We start from the raw sequence: 25985 nt of genomic DNA, 5'->3' as shown, positions 1-25985 counted from the left end.
AGTGAGGTTTTGACACTTGCTTCCAAGAAGGATTTCACAGACTCGGTGGTAGCATGTGACTGACAAGCTGCATCACAGAATGAAGAATGTGGAAACTTAATAACTCTCCACTATCCACAGTGCTTTGCTCGGTGCTCGGATTTTAAAAGTACACCAAAGGGAATATAAATTTAGCCTGTGGAAGAAAAATTATTTTCACTCCGTGTGCAGACTGTCTGGAGCCACAAAGGTTATGTTCACTTGTTCCTGAGTGCCTTTCTTTCTCACAGGAAAGTATACAAGATACTAATATTTGTCTTGAAGGGAGAACAGCTCAGGATGTCTTGAGTCACATGCCAGGAAGAGATTAGCTCAATCTTATAGACATGCAAGTGTGATTAAAGGAACCTCTAATCACTTAATCACTCAAAAACAGTGCATTTTAAGTTTTCTGTAAATTTGCCTTCGCTATTATTAGGCACGGATAAATACAGATTCCTTGAATGCGACTTCAAGCTGCCTAAAGCCAGGATGTTGACCTTAGTATAAGCAGACACAAGCGAGTCATGTGATTCTGCAGCAGACTGAACCACTGTAAGAGAAATCCATATAAAGTCTATCAATAATCTGTTATTCAGGAAAGTTGTGAGGCTAGTTTTAGGTGGGTACCTGAGAACCCGAGAAGTACATAAAGATTATTGGACATTATGGGCTTAGGAGTGGGTTGAACTGGGGAAACAAGTCCCTAGCAAGCGTGAGAGTGACTCCTGAGAAACAGTGATATATGGCCAATAAATGAGATCAGACGAGGAAGCCTCAAAATGTGTGTGTGTTTTTTTTTTTTTTAATTTAACAAACACAAATACAATATGCAAAAAACAGGCCTTTTTCAGTTACAAAAGAAGCATATGTAAGTTCATTAAGAAAATAATTCAGGGCATTTTTTGTCCATCATATAGCACTAAGATCTAAAAAATTTTATTTTTGCTAACATACTCAGATTATTTGTCAGAAAGTCTTTAAAATATGTTTAATTGTTAAGAGAAATAAAATTTTAAACAAAAAACAAACAGGAGAGGGCAGCAACACTCCAGTCTAGTCTGTCTGCCTCAGAAGAAGAAGAAGAAGAAGAAGAAGAAGAAGAAGAAGAAGACGACGACGACGTCTTTACGCATCATTATTGCGCGTCCTCAGGTAAAGAAGGACCCACGAAGGCTCCAAAAACAACGCGGGCTAATGTAAACTTCGAAACCGTATAGTCACTACAAATTCTCCATATAAATAAACTGTAACTGGGAAAGCCCGAAGCATATACGGATGTTACGTTCTGTCGATGCTGTGTTACAACAGAGGAGTGAAGTTTTCCCTCCGAGCTGGTAAAAACGAGCCGGCTAACGGAGCTAGCTACCGACCAAAGCTGCTGTGGCTGCGCAGTTTCGTTTCAGCTGAACTCACCGAAAACACCCAGTAGACCTGCCAAGTCTGTTCTCGTTAGCTGACCAAATATACTTTTTAAATCGACATGGGTCAGTCTGCAAGACACCTGCAGCGAAAGCAGTAGATAACGGGTCATATTTGAAGTTTTTTTTCTCTCTCACCTTTGAAGATTTAACGTTTTATGTCCAGTCCTGGTAACGCAGGCTAACAGGTACTCCTCGGGTTTCCTGTAACGTTAACTCTGTTCTGTTTATGCTAATTTTCAATGTAACTAAATAATTTGACCTGCTTATTATATTCTTAATTGATGTTTAGCCGTGCCTTATAGCAGCTATCATAACAGGAAATACACAACACTAACTTTGCGCGTTTCTTTCTTTTTGTTGTCTTCATATTGAGCATTCATATTTTATAAAACATTTAAGGGTTACAGCAAAAGTTTGTTTCTATCCTCAGCTTTTTTAAAAATTGTTTTGACAGCCTAAAGCGACATCTTAACCATAATACAAAAATTGTCGAGGATGAATATTTTTTAATTAAAGTGATAATGAAATCATCAACTTATTCTATATCAAAGTGATAAACTTGGATATAGATATAGATTCTTAATTTTTTAGTGAAATCACTGAGAATCACTAAGCCACTAGTCTTGAGCCGTCTCTCATTTCTTTATATTTTGCTAGAAAAATGGGATAAAACATCTGCGAACATAAATGGAAATACAGTTTAAAAGGCACAGCGATAGTTTGTAAAATTCAAGAAAATGAATAATTAATATGATCACCTTTACTCTCAACATTGCCTTGAACTCTCCATGGCAAGCTTTCTTGTAGTTTCTTTAAATAGCCTTCAGGAATAGTTCTCCAGGGCTTTTTTGAAGGACATCCAAGGCTCTTCTTTGGTTGTTGGCTGCCTTTTGTTCTGTTTTTTATCAAGATGATCCCACACTGCTTGAGCAATGTTGAGGTCTGGGCCTTTGGGAGTCCAATCCATGACTGATAGTGCTTTAGTGTGCGCTTTTACTGAATTAGCATTGCGTTTGGGATCATTGTCATGCTAAAAAATAAATGAAGCTGTTGCCAGTCAGATGTGTTTGAGATGGTATTGCGTGGTGGATCAGACTCTGGCAGGACATTAATTTTGATTAGATCTCCAACACCACTTGTTGAAATGCAGCCCAGAACATGAAAAGCCTCCATCATGTCTTACAGATGGCTGTAGACACTCACTGTTGTACCTCTCTCCTGACCGCACTTCATACTGTCAACAGTTTGAAACAAAAGTTTTCATCTTTAAGTATGGCTTCTTGACAGCCAACCTTCCACTGAGACCATTTCTGATGAGACTTAAGTGAACAGTAGATAAGATAAGATAACCTTTATTAGTCCCACATGTGGGAAATTTGTCAACTGAAGGACTTTATGCATCTCTCAGGGCATGTCATGTGCTGTAGATAGTTTTTTAGGTCTGCTATTTCTTTTTCTTTTTTTTTTGTCCTCCTTGTGTCCAGTTTCCACAATTAAAAATAAAGGAAAGAAAGTCTGGCTGTTCGTAAGCAAAATATGAAGAAATGGATGTGTCTTAAAACTTTTTGCAAAGTCCTGTATAAATATTAATTTTGTCCTGTAAGAGCTTGTTTGACCAAATGTTTGTTTTTTAATCCATTCATCAGTCACTAAATTAAATCATTAGTAAAGAGTTCATAAAATATGAGTCCATCTCATACATGTTTGCATCATGTGCCTTTGCATTTTAGTTGATATGAACTTGTGCTTTAGTCATCGTAGTTGTAGCAGTTGCTTTATTCCCATCACATATCTTTGTTTTCTGTGTTATAATCTGTATGTTGTTATTCTTATTTTTTTACTGTTATCTTCTTGGCTCTTTTTCAGCCGTAATGAAGAGACGAGCCGATGTGTCTTTTGCATCACTTCATGGGACAAAGAGGCATCGTGATGACAGCAGTTCAGATGACGAGTCAAGACTATCCCGTCAAGGTAGATAATTAAAACAAACAAAGACAACAAAAGAAAATAGTCTTATATATAGGTACAAACCCGATCTTTTCTTACTATAGTTAAAACTGAAGCACCTACTAGAGATTTTTGGTTATACATGGGCCAACAGCACACTAGTATCTCAGTTTCTATTGTTAACTAAATCATTAAACCAGGCGAAGATCATTCCTGCCTTCAACTGCCCAACCAGTTTTATTTTATATGTGCTCTGAAATTCTAAACTAAGGATGCCTCTCAAAAAGCCCCTGCCACAGCAGCAGCAGCATACAGATGATTATGTGGAGGAAGGTGCCACTGCAGACTCTGGGGAAGCTGACTTTCAGTTTGAAGTTAGCTCCAGTATGTCTGCTGAGCCTAATCTGGCCTCTTTGGCCAAGGCGAATAAGACATTCATACAAATTCAAATGGAGAGAGATAAAAGACAGGAAAAGAAGGCCGCCAAGCAGGAGGAGAAACTGGGCGTACTGTCACGTCAGGTCATGCAGCTTCAAATGGACCTTGAAGACGTCAGAGCCGGTCAGCCAACACGAGTTCCAGCCGGAGAACCTACGTTACAAAGGTTAGAAGAGTCGGACAACATTGAACATTACCTTTCCACCTTTGAAAGACTGGCAGAGGTCTATAACTGGCCACGGCAACAGTGGGCTGTCCGACTAATTCCACTGCTGACAGGGAAGGCGTTAACTGCTATTCTGGCCATGGACCCAGCATACACCAAAGACTATTACCTGCTGAAGACTGTTATCCTGAAAACGTATGAGATTAACAGAAATGCTTACCGCCAGAGCTTCCGATCTTACAAGACACCTGCTAAAGAATCCCCCCAAGAATTATATGCACGTCTGAAGCATTTGTTTTGCAAGTGGGTGGCTTATGACACCTGCACAAAAGAAGACATTATGGAGAAGATGGTCCTTGAGCAGTATCTTAAAGTGCTGTTCCCAAAGGTGAAGGCTTGGGTCAAAACACACAACCCAAAGACTGCTCAGGAGGCTGCTGACCTGGTTGATGCCTACTTGATTGGTCACAAGGGACCAAGGGTTAACTGCTATGCTGGCCTTCTCAGACCAACACGGGGTAAGTTTGGGGTAGGTGGTGGTTCAGCAAACTGTAGTAGACTATATTAAACCCTTCTGCTTGGTAAAAAACAAACACACAAAAAAGTGTGCTCTGTTTAAAATCCTGTAATATTTACTTCCCAAGATACTCTCTGTCACTTTTAGTAAACATACTGATAAACGGGACATTGTATCCCAAATACGTTCCTAAAGAACTGTGGGATGTAGAAGACAGTACCTGTGTGTACATAGATGTAGTTTGAATTTGCCCACTGTATAACTCTGCAAGAACATGAAGTACATACTTTACCATGACTTTCGAAAGTAGCAGCAATTCCTGAGTTGCCATATCCTGTTCTTATTCTGTTAAATCTAATACAAGAGAGTAGCACCACATTGTGTGGGAACATCACCAGGGCTAGAAGAACGTAATCAGAGGCTCCAGAAATGTTAGAAAAACCAGCGTTAGTTCAGCTAGACCCTTTATGCTCAAATTTGGCCACAGGTGGTTTTGCTCGGGTCGTATTCAGTCTCAGTTCACTTCTGGAGAAGCTACACCAGTAACACACGCAAGCTAACAACGTGGATCTCAAGGGCAGCATATGAAGAAAGGCTGGAGAGGTGCAGAGGGCAGTTTGGAGGAAATGCTGGTTCTGTCCTCAGTAAAGGAGTTACCTTTTCTCAAGTGGAAAAAGTTGATCCCATCATGTCTAAAGTCAAGTGATACTTGGACCTGTGGGTTGGTATACAAAGTTCATTCCTAGATTCTCTACACTCTATAACTTGACAAAGAAGAACCAGGCCAGTAGGGTTCAGTGGATTGTGTGGAGTGGAGTGTGAAGAGCCCTTTCAGACCCCTACTGAAGAGTTACAGCAGATATTCATTGCTCAGGCTGATGCCTGTGACCTGGGCTTTGGAGAAGCCCTGCTGCAGGTTGAACCAGGAAGCATGCATGCCAAGTATTTGAGGATGCAGAATGAACGCCTTGGCATAGAGTGGGAATTGGACTTAAGTGTGACTTGTTGGGAAAAAAGTTCATCCTCTAGAATGGCAACCAAGCACTATAATCACTGAAGAACATGAGAGATACCCCCTCCAAGATAACAAGGTGCTTCCTGGCTGTGCAACCCCTTTGACAATCTCTACAAGAGTGTAAAACAGAACTGCATAGCTGACTGCCTCTCCAGGATCCCACAGGTGTTGTCTTCAGCAGGAGGAGGGGGAAATTGCAAGTCTAGAAAATTTACATTTTCAACACACTAGCAACTCAATTATATTATTCTGTTTCAACAAGCCAGCAAAATCTCATAAAAATATCAACTACATGGGAAAAATGAGTGCATGATTTGTTCCTGTAAGAGGAGCTAATCATAAGTGTGCTTCCACCCCATTGAGCCTGTTCTCATTTACAAGTATATTAATGAAGATATGGTCAGCCATTGCAAAGAAGAATTTTGACCTAGTGAGAGTCCTTTCCAGGTGCAGTGGTATACCAGGAATGGACATGAGGCTGTAGCTTTTAAATGTATTTTATAGATGCGTAAGATGGTCTAAGATTGTTACATTTGATGGATAATTCGTGTGTGTGTGCGTGTGTGTGTGTGTGTGTGTGTGTGTGTGTGTGTGTGTGTGTGTGTGTGTGTAGACTCTAGTCAAAATGACTCCCTTAGTGACCAGGAGGATCAAAGACCCGGGTTCTCGATGCCCTCCATATCATCATCATCATCATCCTTTGATACCCAGGACAATGACGCCCCCTCGCAGGCCTCCGCCAAGTTCGCTATGTACAACAGTGTGTCACAGAAGCTCATGGTAATGTATCAAAACCCTCTCTAAGCTGAGGTGTTTGACAGCTTCTATGTATTTTAAATTTTTTGGGGGGGGGGTTTCAACTTTTCAGAATATTTCCAAACAACAAAGAATTTGACCTTTGAGTTTTATTAACTTACTTGATTTTTTGCTATTTCTTACACTTTCAGGCCAAAATGGGCTTCAGAGAGGGCGAGGGTTTGGGTAAGTTTAATCAAGGACGCAAGGAGATCGTGGAGGCTTCTACTCAGCGAGGGAGAAGAGGTCTGGGTCTCACGCTGCAGGGTTTCCAGGGAGAACTTAATGTTGACTGGCGCGATGAACCCGAGGTAGGCAGTAGTCCTTTTTGGCATTTGTGTTTTTTAATCTTTAGGTTTGAAATAATATATGTGAATGATCAATTAACTGTCACCTGATCTCTGTTTTGTCTCTTTTCCTGTTTGTCTGCACAGCCCAGTGCTGTTGAGAAGGTTGATTGGTTCCCAGAATGCACCACAGAGATCCCAGACGCTGATGAGCTTAGAGACTGGATGATCCAGGGACCGGTAAAACCAGAAACTCAGATTCTCACTTACAGATATGCATGCATTGCTTTTGCAGTCTATTTATATAATTCCTGATTTTCACTCTGGACAGAGAAAACTTAAAATTGAGGATGAGACTGAGTTTTGCACAGAAGATCTTTTGCACACTCTTCTACGATGCAAAGTGAGTTACATCAAGTATTTGCTTCTGTTAAATTTATTCCCACAAGGTATTTAAATTGTGGCAAGTGTACACCGGGAAAAAAATGATGGAAGGGTCATAGATAACACAAGTTTACATATTTCTCAGCTGTGTAATCACTGCGCCTCTGTGATGTTTAGTCAATTTTTGATGACCTGGAGGGCGAGGAGATGAGGAGAGCGCGGACACGCTCCAACCCTTATGAGACTATTAGAGGCGGTATCTTTCTCAACAGGTCAGTCTTTCGGTAGTAAAACACAGGCAGGATGAGTAGCCAGTGTCAATAATATATAAGTAGTTTCCTTTTTTAATAGTAGTTTGCTGCTATGAGTATTAATTTAGGTTGCTTCTTACATTTTTTAAAATTTTGCACAGCATTCTATGGCCTGACAGTCGTTTAAAGACAATGATGAGCTGTATTATGTGCGTTGTGTATTTAGAGCAGCTATGAAAATGGCCAACTTGGACTACTGTTTCGACCATATGTTCACCAACCCAAAGGATTCCCAAGGGGTGAGTGGGTCAGCTGATTAATACTGAACTTTTTTAGTTGTATCACAGCACAAAGTTCCATATAAACAGATGGTGACATAAATCTTCTGTCTCATTATGCAGAGACCTCTGACGAAGGACCGCGAGGGCGAGCTTCTTTACTTTGGTGATGTGTGCGCAGGACCTGGAGGCTTTTCAGAATATGTGCTGTGGAGAAGACGCTGGCATGCCAAGGGCTTTGGCATGACGCTGAAAGGACCCTGCGACTTCAAGCTGGAAGATTTTTATGCAGCACCGAGCGAGCTGTTCGAGCCTTATTACGGTACGTTTACAAAACCCGCACGTCACACCCAGGGGACAAGAGACACGGCTTTGTGTTTCCAGTGATGAATGATTCAGTGAAATCGTCACCTCTCTGCATCCCAGGTGAGGGAGGCGTGGAGGGTGACGGTGACATCACTCGGCCTGAAAATGTGACTGCCTTCCGAAACTTTGTCATGGAGAGCACGGAGAGGAGAGGGCTTCATTTCCTCATGGCAGATGGGGTAAGACTAATATTTGTAGGATATGAGGATAAAATAAAGGTGGACAAACTTCACAAAGGTTATTATGGCTTAATGTTTGGATCAGTTTCAGTATGGTCTCTGTTTTTTCCCAGGGCTTCTCCGTGGAAGGCCAAGAGAACCTCCAGGAGATCCTGAGCAAACAGCTGCTGCTTTGTCAATTCCTCACTGCAATTTCCACACTCAGGACGGGTATGCATGTCTCTTTAAAAGCTTGTAAATTGACACACTCACTAGTGTTCTTAAACTTTCTCTTTAACCACCTGTCACAGTACAGTGCACATGTGCAGTATGTTTATAACCCACATTATAGCTGTGTCCCAAAACATAGGCTGCATCCTCCCGAGGCCGCATTTGTAGACCAGTTACGTCACAGCGACGCGAAGAAGGCTGTCTTCGCGTCCGGCCAACAAATGCGTCCTCCTTTTCCCCAGATTTGAAGGATGGGTCGGGTGTATCCTTCGTGGCCCACCATATCCCAGAATTCATAGCACAGCCCAGCCAATTCCAGTTTCCAACAATGGCTGCCGCTACTAAGTTTTAATCTTAATCTTATTCATCTTTATGGGTCACAAAATATACTTTTAAGATATTTTCAGGCGAGAAAGTAGCTGTGTAAACTTCAAATATCTGCTTGGTTTATCAAGACATCACATATTTGCAAAAGTGCTGGAACGTTTTCGGAGACGTCTGTTACCCAAACCGCTCGATAGCAAGCCGGGGGGTTCAATGGTCACTCGAGTTTGCGAGAACAGCAGACTCCCGGCTTCATTGTTTTCAGGCCCCCGCGGTCTTTCGCTACTCAGGCTAAACATGATATATAAGTCGCTCGGATAACTTAAAAATGTTATTGTTGGGCTTTTTTCAGTGTTTTATTTGTTCCTGAGTAAAACGGTTTATCTGAGATCAAAGTTATTAGATTAGATTAGATTAGATTAAATAACTTTATTAATCCCTCAGGTGGGTTCCTCTGAATAAACGTCAGACAAAAAACTGATTAAACAGAAGTGTGAGATGGTCGAGAATTTACGCCAGCTGTTATATTTTAGATAGCAAGGAGCAGACGGCCGAGTTTATTAAACTCCACCGAAACAGCAGTGACGCAAATCTGAAGGCTAGACTGTCCCATTTCACAGCCTCGCACTTCTGGCCTTCTCGGTCTTCGAAGGACCCGGCTCATGTAGACCGCGAAGGACAGGTCCTCAGGAGGATGCAGCCCATGACTTTGGACACAGCTTAAGTCTCACTTTCTCTCCCCTAGGTGGGCATTTTGTCTGTAAGACTTTTGACCTCTTCACTCCCTTCAGCGTGGGTTTGGTGTACCTGCTCTACCTCTGCTTCGAGAGGATCTCACTCTTCAAACCTGTCACCAGCAGGCCTGCAAACTCTGAGAGGTGAGCCCACGTTATAATGTGTCTTTGTACATGTGAGAATACGATGAGAGTGTGTTTGTAAAATAGCTACATTTTCTGCCACCTACACGCTACACTTCAGAAGCTTTTGTGGCATCCCATTCACCAAGATGGGCTCATAGGGATAGCTCGCCAGGGTAAATTGTGCTGCAAGTCTAAACTGCTGCAGATTAAATCTCTCAGCTCACTGCAGGGAAAGTAGAATGATGTAGGATTTATGAGGGGGGTTTATGTAAGTGAGGTTACAGATCTCTTCTCACATTGTCATCCACAGGTACATTGTGTGCCGTGGCCTGAAACCCGGCTCAGACGCAGTCAGGGAATACATGTTCAGAGTCAACCTGAAGCTGAACCAGCTGAGGAACACGGACAGAGACGTTACAGAGGTGGTTCCGCTGAATATCATCAAGGATGACACTGACTTCTACCAGTTTATGGTCAACTCCAATGAGAGGTAGAAACACTCAGAATCCACAAAGCCTTCAATCACTGCTCATGAAACACAGTGACTGACAAAGATGGTGTTTAATTGTCTCTTCAGCCTTTGTGCAGTCCAGATCAAGGCCTTGGCTAAGATCCACGCTTTTGTTGTAGACTCGTGAGTAAACACTGTTGAACATTTATCTTTGCTGCACTATAACCACGTGTTTGACATGGTGTTTTTGTCTGGAAACTGACTGGGTTACACTGTCTCTAGGAATCTCTCAGAGACAAGGCAAGCTGACATCAGGAAGGAGTGTTTGAAGCTCTGGGGAGTGAGTACAGAAGCCGATATACATACCAAACTGAAAGAGAATTTTGAAAGAATGACTTAAAAAAGACAAGTTTTTATGTGCACTTTATGTTTATTTATGTCAATTTTTAGGTCCCAGACAAGGCCAGAGTCGCTCCTACTTCGTCAGACCCAAAGTCAAAATTCTATGAGCTGATTAAGGTCAGTTAATAAATTTGGGTTTAAATCAAATCCTACTGGGTACTGTACAGCGCTGATAAATGAGCTCTGCCATACAGACCGTAGAAACGAATGAATAATTAAAAGACAAATGATTTTTTTCATGTGAAACAGTGTTATAAATAGGCTCATTAAACTTCTGAATGTGTCTCACTTTCTGCTCTTTTTCTGCTTCATATCAGAGCTCAGACGTGGAGTCGTTCCAGTGTAAGCCGACTCCTCTCAACTCCACCACACTCGAAAAGTTGCGCCATGTCCTGGACTACAGGTGCATTGTGGGAGGTGGAGAGCAGATCTTTCTTCTAGCACTGGGGGTGAGTTGGATGAAAAAATGTGGTTTGTGTGACACGGAAAACAAAGCATAACAAGAAGCACTCCAAGACCTCAAACCTCCACCAAGGCAGTGTCATAAATTCTGTTGTGTTTGCTCTTTGTTTTGATTGAACACTGTAACTACCCCAGAGACTTTACCGTCTGCGCGACTTTGATCAAACCTGGTTTTCGATGACTTTTGCAGAAGTCTCAGATTTACACCTGGGATGGGAAAATGCCTGTGCGCTGGAAGAAAATGGAGAATTTCAAGCTGGAGCTGCCAAGAGATACACTTCTAAGTGTAGAGATTGTCCAAGAACTAAAGGGCGAGGTGAGAGAATGGACTAAAACTCTGTGACAGACTCAGGTTTTCTTATCACTTATTATTCTGATCCTCTTGGACTCAAATTTTCTGTTTAAACATTTTTTAAGGTATCGACCTTTTACAGCTAGCCTCAATCAGAATGCGTGACTTGCATTGCGGTTTATGTGCAGCTGAGTAGGATGCTTTCTGAGCTGTGTTACGCTCTCCCTTTGGTCCTCAGGGCAAAGCTCAGCGCAGAATCAGCGCAGTTCATGTAATGGATGTGCTAATACTGAACGGCACTGATGTAAGAGATCAGCACTTCAATCAGCGGTGAGACATTTTTATCCACTAGCTTAAAAATGGGTCTTTGTATGAGGAAAAAAGTAGAAAATCATTAAAAAGACTAGTAATGTATTCCCTGTATATTCAGTTTTATATTGTAATAGTTTCAGATAATCTTCGTTGTGTCTGCTAAATGATGTTTGTTATGTTTCCAGGATCCAGATGGCTGACAAGTTTGTGAAGGCGGTGGCTAAACCCAGCAGACCAGACATGAACCCCATCAGGTACTCCCATCTGCCTTCTTTTAATTTTATTTTCTTACTAACTAAATATTAGTTTATGCAATCTCACATGGTTTATAATACTTAAAAATACTGCTTCCAAGTACTGCTGTGGTAGTTGTGATCGAACGCTGAGCAGAAATCTTACTTGCAGTTTGGTAAATTACAAAGATTACAAAGCATCTTTTTCCCCCCAGAGTGAAGGAGGTTTACAGGCTGGAAGAAATGGAGAAAATCTTTGTCAGGTATGGGAAGAGAACCCTTTGAGTAGCTGCCGTGTATATTTACTACTGCAGCTTCTTAGATTTGTCCTGTTTTTCAAGATCAAGGCTCCTTTTATGGCGCTTGTCAGAAAAACTTGTCATTTCCTTCCCCACCCAGACTAGAGATGAAAGTGACAAAGAGCTCAGGAGGTGTCCCACGTCTGTCCTACACAGGCAGAGATGACAGACACTTCCTTCCCACGGGCCTCTACATCATCAAGACTGTCAATGGTCTGTATGTTGTGATTTGTTTTAACTGCGAGCACAAACAATGCTGCGAGCAAAATGTCTTTATTTATTTATTAGTAAGTAAATAAATGCGGGATTTCTTTTCTCCTCCACCATTCAGAGCCGTGGACGATGGCGTGCAGCAAAAACTCCAAGATGAAGTTCTTTTATAATAAAACAACCAAGGAGTCGACCTATGCAATGCCACCGAACTCTGCTGCTCCTTTCCAGTATGTAGCGTCCTCTTAATTTCTCTCTTTATTCCAGAGATTCACATTTGAAAAAGTTCATATGCTTTTTAAAATAAAAATAATAAGTGAATGTAAATATTTTAAGATCTCATAAGTAGGGCTGTTCGATATAACGATATATATATCAGATAACGATAAAAAAACGTCTATCGTTTCATTTTACGCTATCGTTTGTTTTGTGGTGTCGCAAAATAAACTGTTTATGGCAATATTTTTTTTATTGTTTTGATGGTCACTGTAGAATTTCTTAAAGTTCTCTCTTTCTCTTATATTTAGTAACCACATTTAGTAATAACCACACTACGGATGGACAAGCGACTGTTTTTATGCGTTGTCATTAGCAACAATGATCATGTGGCTCCGCCGTCCGCTTGTTTACTTTCCACATAAATCTTTCACAGTAAAGCTGAAATTCCTGTTGAGATTTTTCAAAATAAACTGAATCACGTGACAGATGAGCAGCCAAAAAGAGCCGTCAGGTGCTAAAAAATAAACCTTAGAACAGGCTTTTCACCGAAGCACGCCGTGTAATAAATACTCACGAAGAAAATTGCGGCCGTTTCAACTTATGTAACACTCGACTCCAGGTACACGGCGCCCAGCTGAAAACACTTCACGCAAGTCGAGTTGCCCAAGATTCACAGAATTAGCTGAAAATGTAAACTTTTTGTGATATATATCGTTGTCGGGACGATAAATGTCTTCTATCGGGAAATTAGATTTTGGTCATATCGCACAGCCCTACTCATTAGCTCATGTTTTATTCACAATAGAACACAGGAAACGTGTTAAACAGCATTTAAGCTGTTTCACTATTTCATGGAAAAATATTGACAAATTCTTTTCCTTGCAGCGTGTGCCACTCCGAGCGGCTCTTCTGGGCCTGGGTGGATGGGGTTATAGTTCATGATTCTCAAACCAGAGTGGACCCTGAGAAACTGTCCAAAGATGACGTGCTGTACTTCATACACCAGCATTACCAGCCCTGAAAGACTCCCAGTCACAGGGCTTTGTCAGCTGCAGACTGTACACAGAGTGCGCTGGATTGTGAAGCCTTGGCAAAGAGTACAATCCAGTTCACTAATCGTCATTTCATTTAACAATCAAAGGACGGTTATTAAAATGACTTTACAGCTGATTGTTTTTATGAATCCGTTGCTTACTGTCTTGTTAAATATCAATAAACTGCTTTATGACCCTTTGGAAGGTACCTCCATGTTATCTTGTTATCAGGTTGGAGTTGTTTGCTGCTGTTTTTAGCAGTGGCATGTCCTCGTAAAACTGACGTTTGACAGACCGGTCTATTTTTCAGTCTTTTCCACTTCCTTTGACTCGACCTTTGATTTTGAATTGTAATGAGTAGCATTGCCTTATAGGACAACATGGAGACAAAGGTGTTTGCTGTGCCCTATAGATTCAGTTTCTCCAGTTCCTCCTCAATGCCACTCTTGTTTTTGTGCACACTGCATTAGCAGTGATAGATAGGGTCACAAGGTCAAACTGTGAATCCACATCTGTAATTATTCTTTCTTCTCACCATGACTGGTCTTCTAAAGAAAACACACGGGTCTGTTTGTCTCATCTTTACACTAACAGTGTCGCGGTGCTTTCCTTTGCAAAACTGTGTAGCATGTAAATCACCCTTTAAGTCGTTCTCACAGTCATTTCAACGTGCATTCAGAGATGGAGCAGCTCTCTCCTTTCCACGCTTCTCTGTCATCTAGACTGTGGGAGTGAAGTTTGGAAGGTGTCCCCTTTAGTTTTGAGGTTGTTTGTACCCCACCTGCTCTTTAAAATTGTGCCTCCATATCTTCTAGTTGTGTGTCTGGTTTTTGTTTTGTTTTTTTTAATGCTGCAAATGAGTTATTTTTCTGGTGTAAATTTAGCTTTCAATCTCTTTGATGTAAATATTAATAAGTAAATAAATGGGAGATGCTGTTCCCACAATATATGTTCAACTGCCTGGTGATATTGGGTGGAGACAGTAGTTGGAGTAAAGGCTGGATTAAGCTGTTAGAAGGCAACGGGTGTGCTCATATACCAACCAAATTACACAAGTGCACACAACATTTTGTAGCTTAGTTGTTTTGCTCACAGCTTTAGAAATGTGGTCAGACTGTGGGAATTTGTTATTGTAGATTCAGTAAAACCCAATTTGAGCCCAGTATAAGAGAAATAAAGCTTTGGGAATACTAATCTGTTCACTCTGGAAGCATGAACCATTATGAATCTATTTCACCTGCTGTGTAAGTACAGGCATTAACAAGTGCAGGTCAACCCTCAAGGAAAAGCAGTGGTTTTGCAGGTGGTTGCCACAGAACTTGCCTTCTCCTGTTTTTCAGCAGAGTCTCAAGAGCTGCACGGTGCTGGTCTGTGAGCACTGGCCCCACTAAAGGATGGCAGAAGCTCATGCTGGTCCTTGTTGAGTCTGTTTCTGATAGTTTGGTCAGTAACACACAGGTGAGTAGCCTGCTGGATGTCATTGTGCAGGCCTCCAGCAGTGCTCCTCCTGTTCCTCCTTGCACAATGGACCTGCTGGGTTGATGTTCAGCATATCAGGTCTATCCATAGATTCCTCCACTATGGTCCACTGGTATCTCTGGATGTGCCTTCATAATAATAAAAGATCTGATCCTCTGGGTCATTTATTCCACATTAACTTTCTGAATCCTTTCAGTTTCACTGGCAACTCATAAGATTGAGAGTCACTTCTATTAACAGCAAATTGTCCTCACAGTTCTGCTGCTTTTTACACATTACACAAGAGAAACATTGTCTTTTACTCTTTTACCTTCAACTCTGAACACAATAAAATCTTATTTCACTGGAATTTTCCAGGCACGTTATCATTTCATTATCTTACATCAAAATAATACATCCCAACCAATTAGAGTAGAAGGTTATTATAGATTACTAAAAGTAGATGTGAAAATTGTTGCTGTTAAACTGAAATTAAAATAAAATTGGATGTAAAACCTGTACTGAAATAAATGTATACAGGAAAACTTATGAATTATGAAAAAAATAATCAAACAGATGCAAAGTTTCAGTAACTGGTTTAAAAATCTATATATTTCTAGTAGAAGAATTGTTGTAAATGACTTCATATATAATTGATTTGTCATGATAAAAAGTCTACATGATGTTAAGCAGAAATTGCAACAAATAAAACATAGTTCTATAAAAACTTTGTAAGTGGCTAGAAAGGACTGAGCTGATTACAATGTAGAGCACAGTATGTATAATAATAAGGACAAGGATACTTTCAAAACAGGTCATTTCTTTATTTTACATATAAACCCTTTTATAAAGCCTGTTGACCACAGCCTGTATACTAATATAAGCAAAGACATTAGACATTAAATAACACACAAACACACACGGAAATCACTTTTTGGTACGAAAGGGTGTACACATTCATGCCAAACCGGTTTAAATTCAAGCTGAAGTTGAACTTTCCAAGAGAAGGATTGTATTTACTCGGGGCGTGTCCTATTGTGACAAGACAATCGGTCCGCCAATCAAAATGCGCATTTATGTAACAGGAAGAGATGTTACGAAAACAAGCGCTCCTAACAGCACACACCTTGTTCGCCCAGACATCGGTTACCAAACACTCGAGTTGACTGGTAATTATGTCTTTTTCTATCTTTATATGTTATTATTTTACTGTAAAAAAAAATAATTTTGCTGTGTTTTGATAAAAAGCTACACGTCCACCGAAATAAGAAAAAAAAAGCGATTGCATTTGTAGGAAGTTGTTGAATAACCTAAGATGCGCGGTTTTACATTATTGTTTAACTTTGCAGCGGCTGGAAAGCTGAGTTTGCTTCTGTCTTATCCTTGGAAAAGGAGGTTTGGATCATCAGTCATGCTGAAAGCTGTGGGACAAGTGTTGTTCTCAACTGGTCTGCAGAATCCGAAATTCACTGCAGAGGAGAAAAAGGTAAGTGCTCTGCAGTTTAGCTCATAAAACAGAATATTGGACCTTTGGTCTGAGCTTGTCCCCACTGTCACGGGACAACAGGGTGATGTGCATTAAATGAGTGCTTGATGTTCAGTTGACAGCAGAAGAAACCACAGTAAACTTGGTTAAACTATTAACCCCTGTGTCGTGTGTGCACTGCGTTATGCATATTTCCACTTTTTGATTTTTTAGTTCTTGTGATGCTGAATTTATCCAGTAGATCATCCAGATGTTTGTGCTAAATATAAACAAGAATAAAGACCAATTCGAGAAAGTCTTGTCTGATATAAGATTTGTAACTGATTAACGGCCCTTTTTTTTGTTGCATTATTAATTTCATAACGAGCTAAATATTTTCAAGTGGTGAAATGTGTGAAATTTTCACACAGCAATTTTTTTCACACAACTCCAGTTTTCTAGATTTGTGGCTAAATGAGTCATATTTTTGTTGTAACACACATTTGAAGAAAAAATGGGATTGTCTTTTTCACAGTTTCGAGGTATTTTGTATACATAATCTTGGATATTTTTTAAAATTGCTCATTAATAATCAATTGTCATCCTCATTGTGCGCCTGTGTGTGGCAGGGACAGGACTATGAAATCCGCACCTACCAGCCCACTAAGTGGGTGAGCACCTCTGTGAGCGGGATGCAGCTGGAAGCAGCCTTGTCTACTGGCTTCCGTAGACTCTTCAACTACATCCAAGGCAACAATAAAAACAGTGAGTTTCATGTTACTGCTATCACCTTCACGCAAGGTAAGCTGAGCCTGTGTTGCTGAGGCTGTGCGAGTTTTATTTTGTGGCGCTGTGGCAAATCTGTTACAAAACCTACACGTCACAATGGCAGTATTTTAATGTTGCACAATAAATTTACAGAGAACTGGGGTTCCAAGGCATCAATGGATGGAAAAGTCGGAGAAAGTGCACTTTCGTTCCTGCTCAGCACTTTGCAACAGTTCCTCCTGTCTTACTTTTGCCTTGCTCAGCAGTTTGCAGCAATATTTATGAGAATATATATTGTTTGTGTTGCTGGCTCCTGAGGTCAGCAGCATAAGGAGATTGTGATCTGTAAACATGGCGTTTAATCCCATTCATCTGGCGCACATCGTGGTTACAGCCCAACCATCTGTACAGCTGTCACCATTCACCAAAGTTTCGATTCACCAGCTGGTGACTGATAGTTCGTTTAGGAAATTTAACATCTGTAAATCTTACACAAGCTGGTTATATTTCAGCCCTATTATCATCATCATCATCATGTTTGGCATGTGCGGCTACTCTTTTTTTTTTTTTTTTTTTTTTTTTTTCAACAAAAGAACCTCCTTTCTTGCTGGTTCTATAGAGGCCAAAGTGGAGATGACGGCCCCCGTGACGTGCTACGTGAAACCCGGGGCCGGCCCTGCATGTGAATCTCAGTTCACCGTATCCTTCTACATCCCAGAGGAGCATCAGGCCACTCCACCCGAGCCCAACGAGCCCGAGGTGTTTATAGAGCACAGGAAGGAGTTGACGGTGTATGTCAGGTAAGGTACAAACAGAGCCGCCAGGTTAGACTTTGGATTGTTTATTTTGTGAAAGTCCAAAACAAATACAGTGATCAGCCATGAGTGGTTTAGTTTTTTTTTCTTTAAAAAAAAAGAAGAAGAAAGAAATCAATCTTTTGTCTATTCCTCCAGGACATACGGTGGTTTCTCCAATGATAACATGAAGCGTGAAGAGCTGCTGAAGCTTATGGAAAGTCTGAAGAGGGATGGAGTCCAATACATCGAGAAACCGTACTACGTAGCCGGGTACGACAGCCCTTTCAAACTGACCAACCGCAGGAATGAGGTTTGGATCCTCAAGAACGAAGAGGAGCAGTAGAGCGTTCCTGGGTCACTCTATCCTATCAAAATGTTAGTGAAGGGAATTTAAATGTGATGATTTGATACATTTCTGTTTGACCAGAAACAAAAGTTAGATTTGTTACTTACACTAAAAGTTACTGATTACTCACTGAAAAACTTGATAAGGAGACTAATTACACGACAACTAGAGGTCCTGTCGGCCATGTGAAGCAATATAACCAGCAGGTGGAGCCAAGTAGTCAAGAAAATGTTTCTTATGTTAACAGAAAACCCCACAAGTACGTCTTAATTAAAAAAAAAATATATTTTTTTTAATGAATATTTTCAAAATACACTAATTTTAGGCTTTTGATTGTGCATGTTGCTAACCTCCTTTTTCACAGCAGATGTTTGCGCCTGACAGGGCAGGGACAGCACCCATGTGACTGATAACATTCACAGTGTGAGCCGGGTCCAGGGGGGGCAGTGTAGGCTGGCTCACTGTGGGAGCACACTGTGTACCTTTCCTGTGTGCGACGGACACGAAGCTTCTTGCTTTTCATTTACACTCCCACACTAGCAGGTGAGAGCAGCCACGTGTCACTCAGGCGACGCTGCTTAGATTTGCCGTGTCATCAGATGTTTCCATCAACAAAGATCTGTTTAAGTCATGCTGACACCATAAATATATCTATTTTAGGATCACTGGCTGCACTCAGAATATGTGAGACTTTCAAAAGTAAACCAGAATATATATATATATATATAGTCTTTCCTGCAGGTCTTGTTGGAAGACTTAGTGAAAACAGTTAACCCATAATCATGAAACACAATTTCAAACAAACAGTTTCAGCTGCTTTTTCCTGCAACGTCAAGTCGAAGCCTTTGCTGTGAAAAATGTTCAAATAACATGGCAACTAACTGCTACTTGTTTACACTCGCATATTGATGTGACAGGACTGTGTGTAGGAAACAAAGAAAGCAAAGGAAATGTTCGTAGTTGGGTTTTTAAGTCAGTCCTAAAATAATACTAGTGCCTTTATGGACATTAAAACACAGATAAATCCAGTCATCGCTGTGTGTAAAAGTGCAGTCTGACGGCTATTAGATGCAACTGTGAGGCTTTGTCAGTTAGAGTTACGTGAATCAGCAGTCAAAATGGGGGGAAAAATAGTTTTTTGCAGTTTAGTGAGGACTCGCAGTCCATAAAAATAAATAAATAAATAAATCTACACAAAAATTATCAGTGCATCTAAAAGTGCAGAAGCCTCATATTTGTTTTCACTGAACTTTGGAGTATAATATTTGCACACGCCACGAGTTCAGCCTGTGAAAATGTGTCTCCTGGTACTTGGATTTGAGTCGCATTAAGAAAGGGATCGCATCAAATCCATTATGACCAGAGGGATCAAGTGCAAGGGATTAAGCATTAAACATATTTTGACTTTGTAGATCAGCTGCACAGTTTAGCAGAAGGTTTGTGTTGTCAGTCAGCTCTGGGAAGGTGACTCTGCCTGGCAAGCGGCCGAGCGTCGGTAAATCTCAGTTTATCTGCTCTCAGGCCTCACTTACTGCCACTGCGACCGCATATGCATCCATTGTGATGAATGGCTGGGCCCGTCGCAACACGTCTCATAAGCTGTCATTTTTGTCAATGAATATAAATGTGTGTTTAACCAGCTTTGTGCTCAATTGCTCAGACTGACCATTTTTGGTTTAATATTGACAGAGAGCTAATAAAAATGTGCCTTTTTTCTTTTATATCTTCATATAATCATTAAGTGTGTGTGTGTGTGTGTGTGTGTGTGTGTGTGTGTGTGTGTGTGTGTGTTTATTACTCATAGTAGTACTCGGATGAAGAATGATGGCACGAGCAATGCACTGATAAGAATATTGGGAAATTTGAAAGTTTACATAATGTAAATTGTCTTATCTAATCAATAACTCATGATTAAACCATTATTCGGATCATAAATGTGCGTTTAAGTATTTGTCATTTGTATTTCCTGCTGGGCTTTTTCAGTCACAGATTCCAGTTTCACGTGTTCAGTAACAGATAAAATCTGGATCGTCCTCGGCGCTCGTATCGATCGTTTGTCAGCCGCGGCTCACTTCGCCCTTCCTCACCTCACCTCACGTCTCCTCTCGCGCCCTCGTCGCTCTCAGCCCGATGTCTGCTGAGTCACTCATTTTATTTGTGGCAGAATTGTTCCCAATATCATGTTCACACACTCAGCAGAAATTATGTATTTTTTTTTATCCTCTGTTCATGCATACACACACGCATATTGATCTCGTTGGCCGTGCTCAGCAAAGCGAAACATGCTGTGGAGGGGATCGGTATAATGAGGCTCACTGTTTTAATCTAAACACCACAGTTTTGTATTTTAATTTTATCTCCTCCCCTCCAGCCTGGCGGAGACTAGAGCTGATGATGTGAAAGTACTTTCATTTTCTGGTGAGATTAACTGGAGAAATTTACTGTTCAGTATGGACGCAACAGAAACTGTGTGGATGTAGTATTCATATCTCATAATGCACATGTAAGAACTCTTTGTCTTTGAGATTAATATAACTCCTGCCATTCATTAACTATAGTACTTTGGCTCAGCTGACTGGTGAATGAATGCTAGAGTTTAACACAGTTCAGACAGAAACACCTAAACACCAGTATTGGAAAGGTTTGGGTGAAGGGAGTTTACATAGCTGCTGTAAGTGGGTCCCCAAAAACTGTTTTCTTCTGTGGTTTAAGCCCTTATGAGTTAAAGTGGGTAAACTAAGTATTTAGCTTGATTAAAACACTTTCTTCTACTATTATGCTTTTTTTTTAATAGCATTCTTGTTGGAATCTTTAAATACTTTCACATTGTAAAATTTTATGCCCTCCAAATCAGTCCATCCACCTTTCTTTCACTTATCCAGATTTGAGAAGGTGCTGGAGTCTATCCCAGCTGTCATATGACGAAAGGTGGGGGTACACACATAGGTCTAACACATTCAGTCACACCTATGGTCAGTTTAGACTAACCAAATTACTCAACATGCACGTCTTTGGATTGTGATGAAGCCAGAGTAACCGGAGAGAACACGCTCCAACAACTCCACACAGAAAGGTCCCAACCTGGATTTGAATCCATGTGAAAATTATTAGCATGAAAACGGTGGTTAGCACTATTGCCTCACAGCAAGAAGGTCCTGGTTTGATTCCCCCATCTGACCGGAGTCTTTCTGTGTGGAATCAAGTGCAAAAAAGCTAGATGTTTAATAAGTGAAGCAGCACTCTGTTCTCCAGCCTAAACACATGTGGTTACTATTCCTGGCCTCCCTGCGATCAGCCCTGCTTTATTTGCCATGACTTATAAACACTCTCCATTGAGTGGTCTTGAATGTAAAAAGACGAGGGGAAGCGGTGAAGTGTCAATAGTGTGATTATAGCTGCGGGGAGTTCATATTGATTCCTGTCTCGCAGCCAGATGGACGCTGCGTCAGAGGGCAGGTGGCTGCTGAATCAGAGGTGACGGGGCTTCATTTAAAATACTAAGACACTGTCTGCGTTTCTGTTCCCCTGAGAAGACTGACGGGCCAGTGGCGCAATGGTATTTATAGGTGTCTCTCTGCAGGACGTTGATGCAGGAATATTGAGAAGTTGCAGCGTCCTGTCTGGATGGCTCAGCGCTAACTGGGAGTCACGCGAGAGGCTCTAACCTAGTGTGTCCTAATAGGATGTCCAGAAGGAATATAAGTGATGACCCCTGCAGAAGGAGCAGGGTGAATAATGGGAGTTTTCCAGATGACGGACGAGTGTGGGTGCCATGGCGACGGCGCTAATGAGGCTGTGATTTGGGGTGTTGAGCAGGCAGATGGCCGTGAATCTCTCACACACGCACGCGCGCGCACACACACACACACACACACACAGAGAGAGAAATGACACAGAGATGCGTTCTTTAAATATCACCTTGTTTTTATTACACAGACATACACGAGAGCGTTAGCAGCCTGCCTTCAGCTCCACTCCCACTACTTCTTCTGTCCTCTCTGTCTTTTCACAAGCACAGATGCTTTCAGGAGCGCTCAATCACAGCCTGGTGGGCTCTGGGAGACACATTATTTGGTCACAGGTGATTAACACACAGGCTGTTATGGCTGTTAGGAGGTTATGAAGTCTCACGACTGTCACCACGTTTATTCAGCCATGAGCACCAGTGTGGCATGACTTCAGATTAAAGGCTGGTTAAAATTGATATAATCTTTTTGATGCGTCTTTAACAGAATAACGGCTCGCTGGGGTCAGCCAGCTAAATGTGGCTTTTTGATTTCTCTGGTTAACCCCTAACCTCTCTTTCCTGTGCCTCAACCACCCGTCAGCTGACTCTGACCAGTTAAACCATACCGACGCCCTCCTATGTGAAAATAAATAATCTACGAAAAAGGAAACCACTCCCTTTCAGCAAACAGAGGGTTCTAAAAAAAATGTACAAAGTCTTTGAAAATAGGTCAAGTGTGACTTAAAACTCAATTCTCTATTTATTTACATATAGAACCATATAAAACTGCAAAAGGATAAACAGAAAGGTCAACAGCATTATAGAAATTATTTAGAAATCTGCCCCCACAGGGTCTGGTGGATCTTCTCGGAGCGTATGCACGGGGGTGTCAGACTATCGGATTGCTGTCACGTCCAACTCCGTTTCATTTTTCAAGCTCTTTGGTAACCCACACGATCACTAAAAGATAATAAAATATTCTTTTACTCTAATGTTATCATTTCTTACTTAACTTCCAAACACGTGACATGACATGATGTAATTGGTTTATTAAAACATTTTTTTTTTAATTCACCAAGAAAAAAAAACTGTGCACAGTGCAAATTCTACAAACTAACTTTTATGAGCCTTTTCAGAGAGTAATTTTGATGTTTTGGTTGAACCTTCGTATCCCCCAACAATTTTTCCACACTGTTCCCTGTCACTAGGTGGCAGCACTGAGCCCTCTGCACTTCCTATGGACCCCTGAACACACCAGCTCTGCAAACTAAAACCACCGATCAAAGAGTGGTAACCGTAGGTGAAGTTGTACCGCGGAGCCACCTGCTGTACCACGTCCTCGCGCCCGTTCCACATATTGATTGGCTGTTTGAAGCCGACACTTGCAAGCCACGGTGCTCTCAAACACTTCCCACAGCCAGCAGAGGAAAAGCAGAAACTGAAAACAGGCGAGCCTCCTGCACACTTTTACATTCCACTCTCTCCTAGCTACGTAGCACCACAGCAGCAAAGTTAAGCGAACAGTCAGTGACTTCTCCATTCCTTCAATTCACTTAAGTTTGCCATCTTAACTTTTAGTCCTTTGGTGAAACTAAAAGGACTCCTGCGGGATGAAGTTAGAAAGAAAACAAAAAAAAAAAAAAGGCAAACAAAACTAGGAACACCAGGTCTAAAAGAAACACTATTCTTTGAACAAAAAAAGGTGAATCACCAAACGAAGGAAAGAATGAGAATCATGGCAGTCTTAAAAAGCTGGAGCAGGTCCACTTCTCTGCTTCAGACTGCGCTCTGTCCGGTCCGTGATGGAGCTGCATCCAGGTCCCGCATCAGGACCAGACATGTCCACTCCCTCAGAGGGGCGGGGGTGGAGCTCAGGAAGGTGTCTCTAGAGGGCCTTGTGTTGGGCTCCCCTTCCAGCTCCCTGCCTGGTTACAACGAATAAGTTCAGCTCCCCAAAGCTAAGGGGCGGCTCCTGCTCTTTTAACTTCTGCTTTCTTCGGATAAAGTGCCATTGGAGTCTTTGAGCACAGGGACAGCCTGAGCTGCTGGCTGAGACAGACTTTCTGCCGTGTCTCCGTACTCGCTCTCAGCCAGTTCCCCGTCCCGCTCGCAGATTACTGTCATCGGGCTGCTGAGGATTCGGCTGCGGGCGTTGTACTTGCTGCTGGCAGCTGAGGGCGGCGTCCGAGAGCGCCCGTACTTAAATCCGCCCATTGAAAAGGGCGACGAAGTCGGCGAGGACAGGGTAAAGACATCATAACGGCCCCGCTCGTCAGCTGCCCTCTTACCCCGGCCCGGGGAACCGGCCGGGCTGTGCAGGGCCATCGGTGAGGAGGGAGAAGCAGTGGGGGAGTCCAGCGCCGATTCGGAGCGCGTTCGCTGGGAGCGTGGGTCAGTGGAACGAAGCATTTCGGCAGCAGACATCCTGAAACTGGTCTCAGAGCGGCTTCCCTTTTTCAGGAGAAGTGCCTTGAAGGTGTCGCTGCTGGTTGAGGACTTGCGGAGATTGCGCTGGATGGATCCCGACTGACGGGGCAACGACGACGTCATCCCTGGAGACAGGCTCGTCGGGGTGGTGGGTGGAGATTGCGAGTGGCTCCCAGGCCGGGTCTTGTCTTCCTCGGACTCCTTGCGACCCAGGACCTTGCGCTTTGACCTGTGGAAGAAAAGATGATTTTAAAATAGTCTTGAGGAATTCTGCTGAGTGAGCGAGCGGAAGCACGGCTGATCAAATTATTTTAGGGCAAATAAATGCTGACTCGACAGAGCAAAATACAGGACTAAGTTACTGGGGCAGTGTTGTCAGGGAGCAATGAGCTCAGATTTAACTATTCATCCACGGGATTTCACACATGTAAGCCCACTCTTTTTGATGTTTGTGCTGCAGCTTAAAAAAAAAGATTACATTTAAAACTCTGCTGCCCACGTTCCACAAATCTTTGTCCCAAATTTGCCATATGTCAGCACTGCCCCCAGCAAACAAACATGGCGGCGTATCTCGGAAACAAACCAGGGCTAAGGAGCAGAAGAAGAAGAGTTACACATTTCAGGTTAAAAGAAATTCGGTGAGGTTTTACAGCAGAAGCTGCAGAAGCTGCAACGCTGCATGAAAGCTCAGACGCGGCACAAAACAAACTGAGGAAAGCGCCCAGAGCTGTTTTAATCACATGAGGACGAGGCGGCCTCCTCTCAGCAGGAGGCGGTTGGTGGTTGTTGTGGTCGGTATCAGCATAGTCTGCTGCACCACTCATCCTTGAGTGTTGATAACTCCTGCACCAAAGCATGGCAATAAAAGCTGCAACTGGCAGAATTAGGAGGCGTTAGGGCTTGAGGCGAAAACAGCCTTATTAATCCGTGTCTGTGATACCGGGGGTGGCGGGTTGCACCGAGGGATTACTGCTGCTAATCCCAAGGCAGCATCAGCGTGGCGGTGGTGAAAACAAGGCTCGCTAATTAAAGGAAAGGGGCTACTTGCCACTACGCACCTCTCTAGAAACACTGCACCCATTCCCTCTCTGCACAGTGGAAGAAGAGAGGAGAAACATGATTAACGGAATTACAACTACACATTCTGTGATAAGGGAGACAAAATTCTTTAATCCTCAGATTAGATCGTTGGAGGGAAATCTTCCCTAAAGGGCAAATAACCTGTGGGGATGTACAGCGCTGTGTGAAGGTCAAAAAAGTGCGAGGGAGGACTGAAGGGATGGAAATGGTTTGTGTGAGAATCTAACGCTGCAAAATATGTCTGTGCCCTAAATTCAACCTCCATCTAGCGTCATCCGCTGTGAGCTCCCTTTCCACATTAGCCCATCAGCATTACATAAGACTTTTCTCACGCACAATCCCACGTGCGTGCACATCCAAACAGAGAGCGCAGGTGCCAATCCCAGTTATAGAGGTAAACAAGGAGGCAATATAAGCATGGCTGCAATGGATCGATTTCTTTCTGCTGGCTGGATTACATTCGGTTTGGAGGATTTCTCTCACAACGAACTTGTGTTTTCGGCCGCTGCTGTGAAGGAATTTCAACTCGAGGCTTTTATTACTC

The 25985-nt window shown here is 42.2% G+C and overlaps 3 protein-coding genes across 11 annotated transcripts in view; 2 read left to right on the top strand and 1 right to left on the bottom strand.

Moving 5' to 3' along the window:
- Nucleotides 1–1151: 1151 nt before the first annotated feature.
- Nucleotides 1152–14322, top strand: cmtr1 (cap methyltransferase 1). 2 transcript variants are annotated; one of them, XM_085382108.1, is made up of 24 exons: nt 1152–1173; nt 3309–3413; nt 6139–6305; nt 6473–6631; nt 6755–6847; nt 6939–7010; nt 7169–7263; nt 7469–7541; nt 7644–7842; nt 7947–8065; nt 8179–8275; nt 9345–9477; nt 9770–9949; nt 10037–10093; nt 10193–10250; nt 10361–10429; nt 10630–10761; nt 10965–11090; nt 11305–11396; nt 11564–11632; nt 11827–11874; nt 12011–12123; nt 12242–12350; nt 13225–14322. In XM_085382108.1, the coding sequence occupies exons 2-24, from the start codon at nt 3314–3316 to the stop codon at nt 13358–13360; spliced, it is 2496 nt and encodes an 831-aa protein (XP_085238234.1). In that variant the 5' UTR covers nt 1152–1173; nt 3309–3313; the 3' UTR covers nt 13361–14322. The 2 variants fall into 2 exon arrangements, with proteins under 2 accessions (XP_085238234.1, XP_085238233.1); XM_085382107.1 differs by having other exon boundaries at nt 1152–1627.
- A 1575-nt stretch (nt 14323–15897) lies between these two features.
- On the top strand, nt 15898–20132 carry hebp2 (heme binding protein 2). The gene is made up of 5 exons (XM_085383025.1): nt 15898–16000; nt 16181–16317; nt 16926–17061; nt 17684–17864; nt 18018–20132. The coding sequence occupies exons 1-5, from the start codon at nt 15898–15900 to the stop codon at nt 18202–18204; spliced, it is 744 nt and encodes a 247-aa protein (XP_085239151.1). The 3' UTR covers nt 18205–20132.
- A 1978-nt stretch (nt 20133–22110) lies between these two features.
- nhsl1b (NHS-like 1b) overlaps nt 22111–25985 on the bottom strand; it is a 101152-nt gene continuing 97277 nt past the window's right edge. For all 8 annotated transcript variants that reach the window (XM_085381802.1, XM_085381805.1, XM_085381804.1 and 5 more), the window contains one exon: nt 22111–24590. In XM_085381802.1, the coding sequence (XP_085237928.1) occupies nt 23915–24590 (676 nt within the window). In that variant the 3' untranslated portion in view covers nt 22111–23914. The remainder of the gene's footprint in view (nt 24591–25985) is intronic.

The sequence above is a fragment of the Rhamphochromis longiceps genome, linkage group LG15, assembly GCF_057381845.1.
Source record: "Rhamphochromis longiceps isolate RC_006_pf linkage group LG15, R_longiceps_female_GT1.1, whole genome shotgun sequence".
Taxonomy (NCBI): Eukaryota; Metazoa; Chordata; class Actinopteri; order Cichliformes; family Cichlidae; genus Rhamphochromis; species Rhamphochromis longiceps.
The sequence above is the reverse complement of the archived record's forward strand: the minus strand, read 5'-3'. Positions and strand labels throughout refer to the sequence as shown.

Bases quoted from the DNA above. Each gene is read 5' to 3' on its own strand.
- cmtr1 (XM_085382108.1), top strand. From the start codon at position 3,314: ATGAAGAGACGAGCCGATGTGTCTTTTGCATCACTTCATGGGACAAAG. The intron at 8,066-8,178 runs GTAAGACTAATA...GTTTTTTCCCAG, and splicing joins ATTTCCTCATGGCAGATGGG to GGCTTCTCCGTGGAAGGCCA. The intron at 8,276-9,344 runs GTATGCATGTCT...TCTCTCCCCTAG, and splicing joins AATTTCCACACTCAGGACGG to GTGGGCATTTTGTCTGTAAG.
- hebp2 (XM_085383025.1), top strand. From the start codon at position 15,898: ATGCGCATTTATGTAACAGGAAGAGATGTTACGAAAACAAGCGCTCCT. The intron at 17,062-17,683 runs GTGAGTTTCATG...CTGGTTCTATAG, and splicing joins CCAAGGCAACAATAAAAACA to AGGCCAAAGTGGAGATGACG. The intron at 17,865-18,017 runs GTAAGGTACAAA...CTATTCCTCCAG, and splicing joins GAGTTGACGGTGTATGTCAG to GACATACGGTGGTTTCTCCA.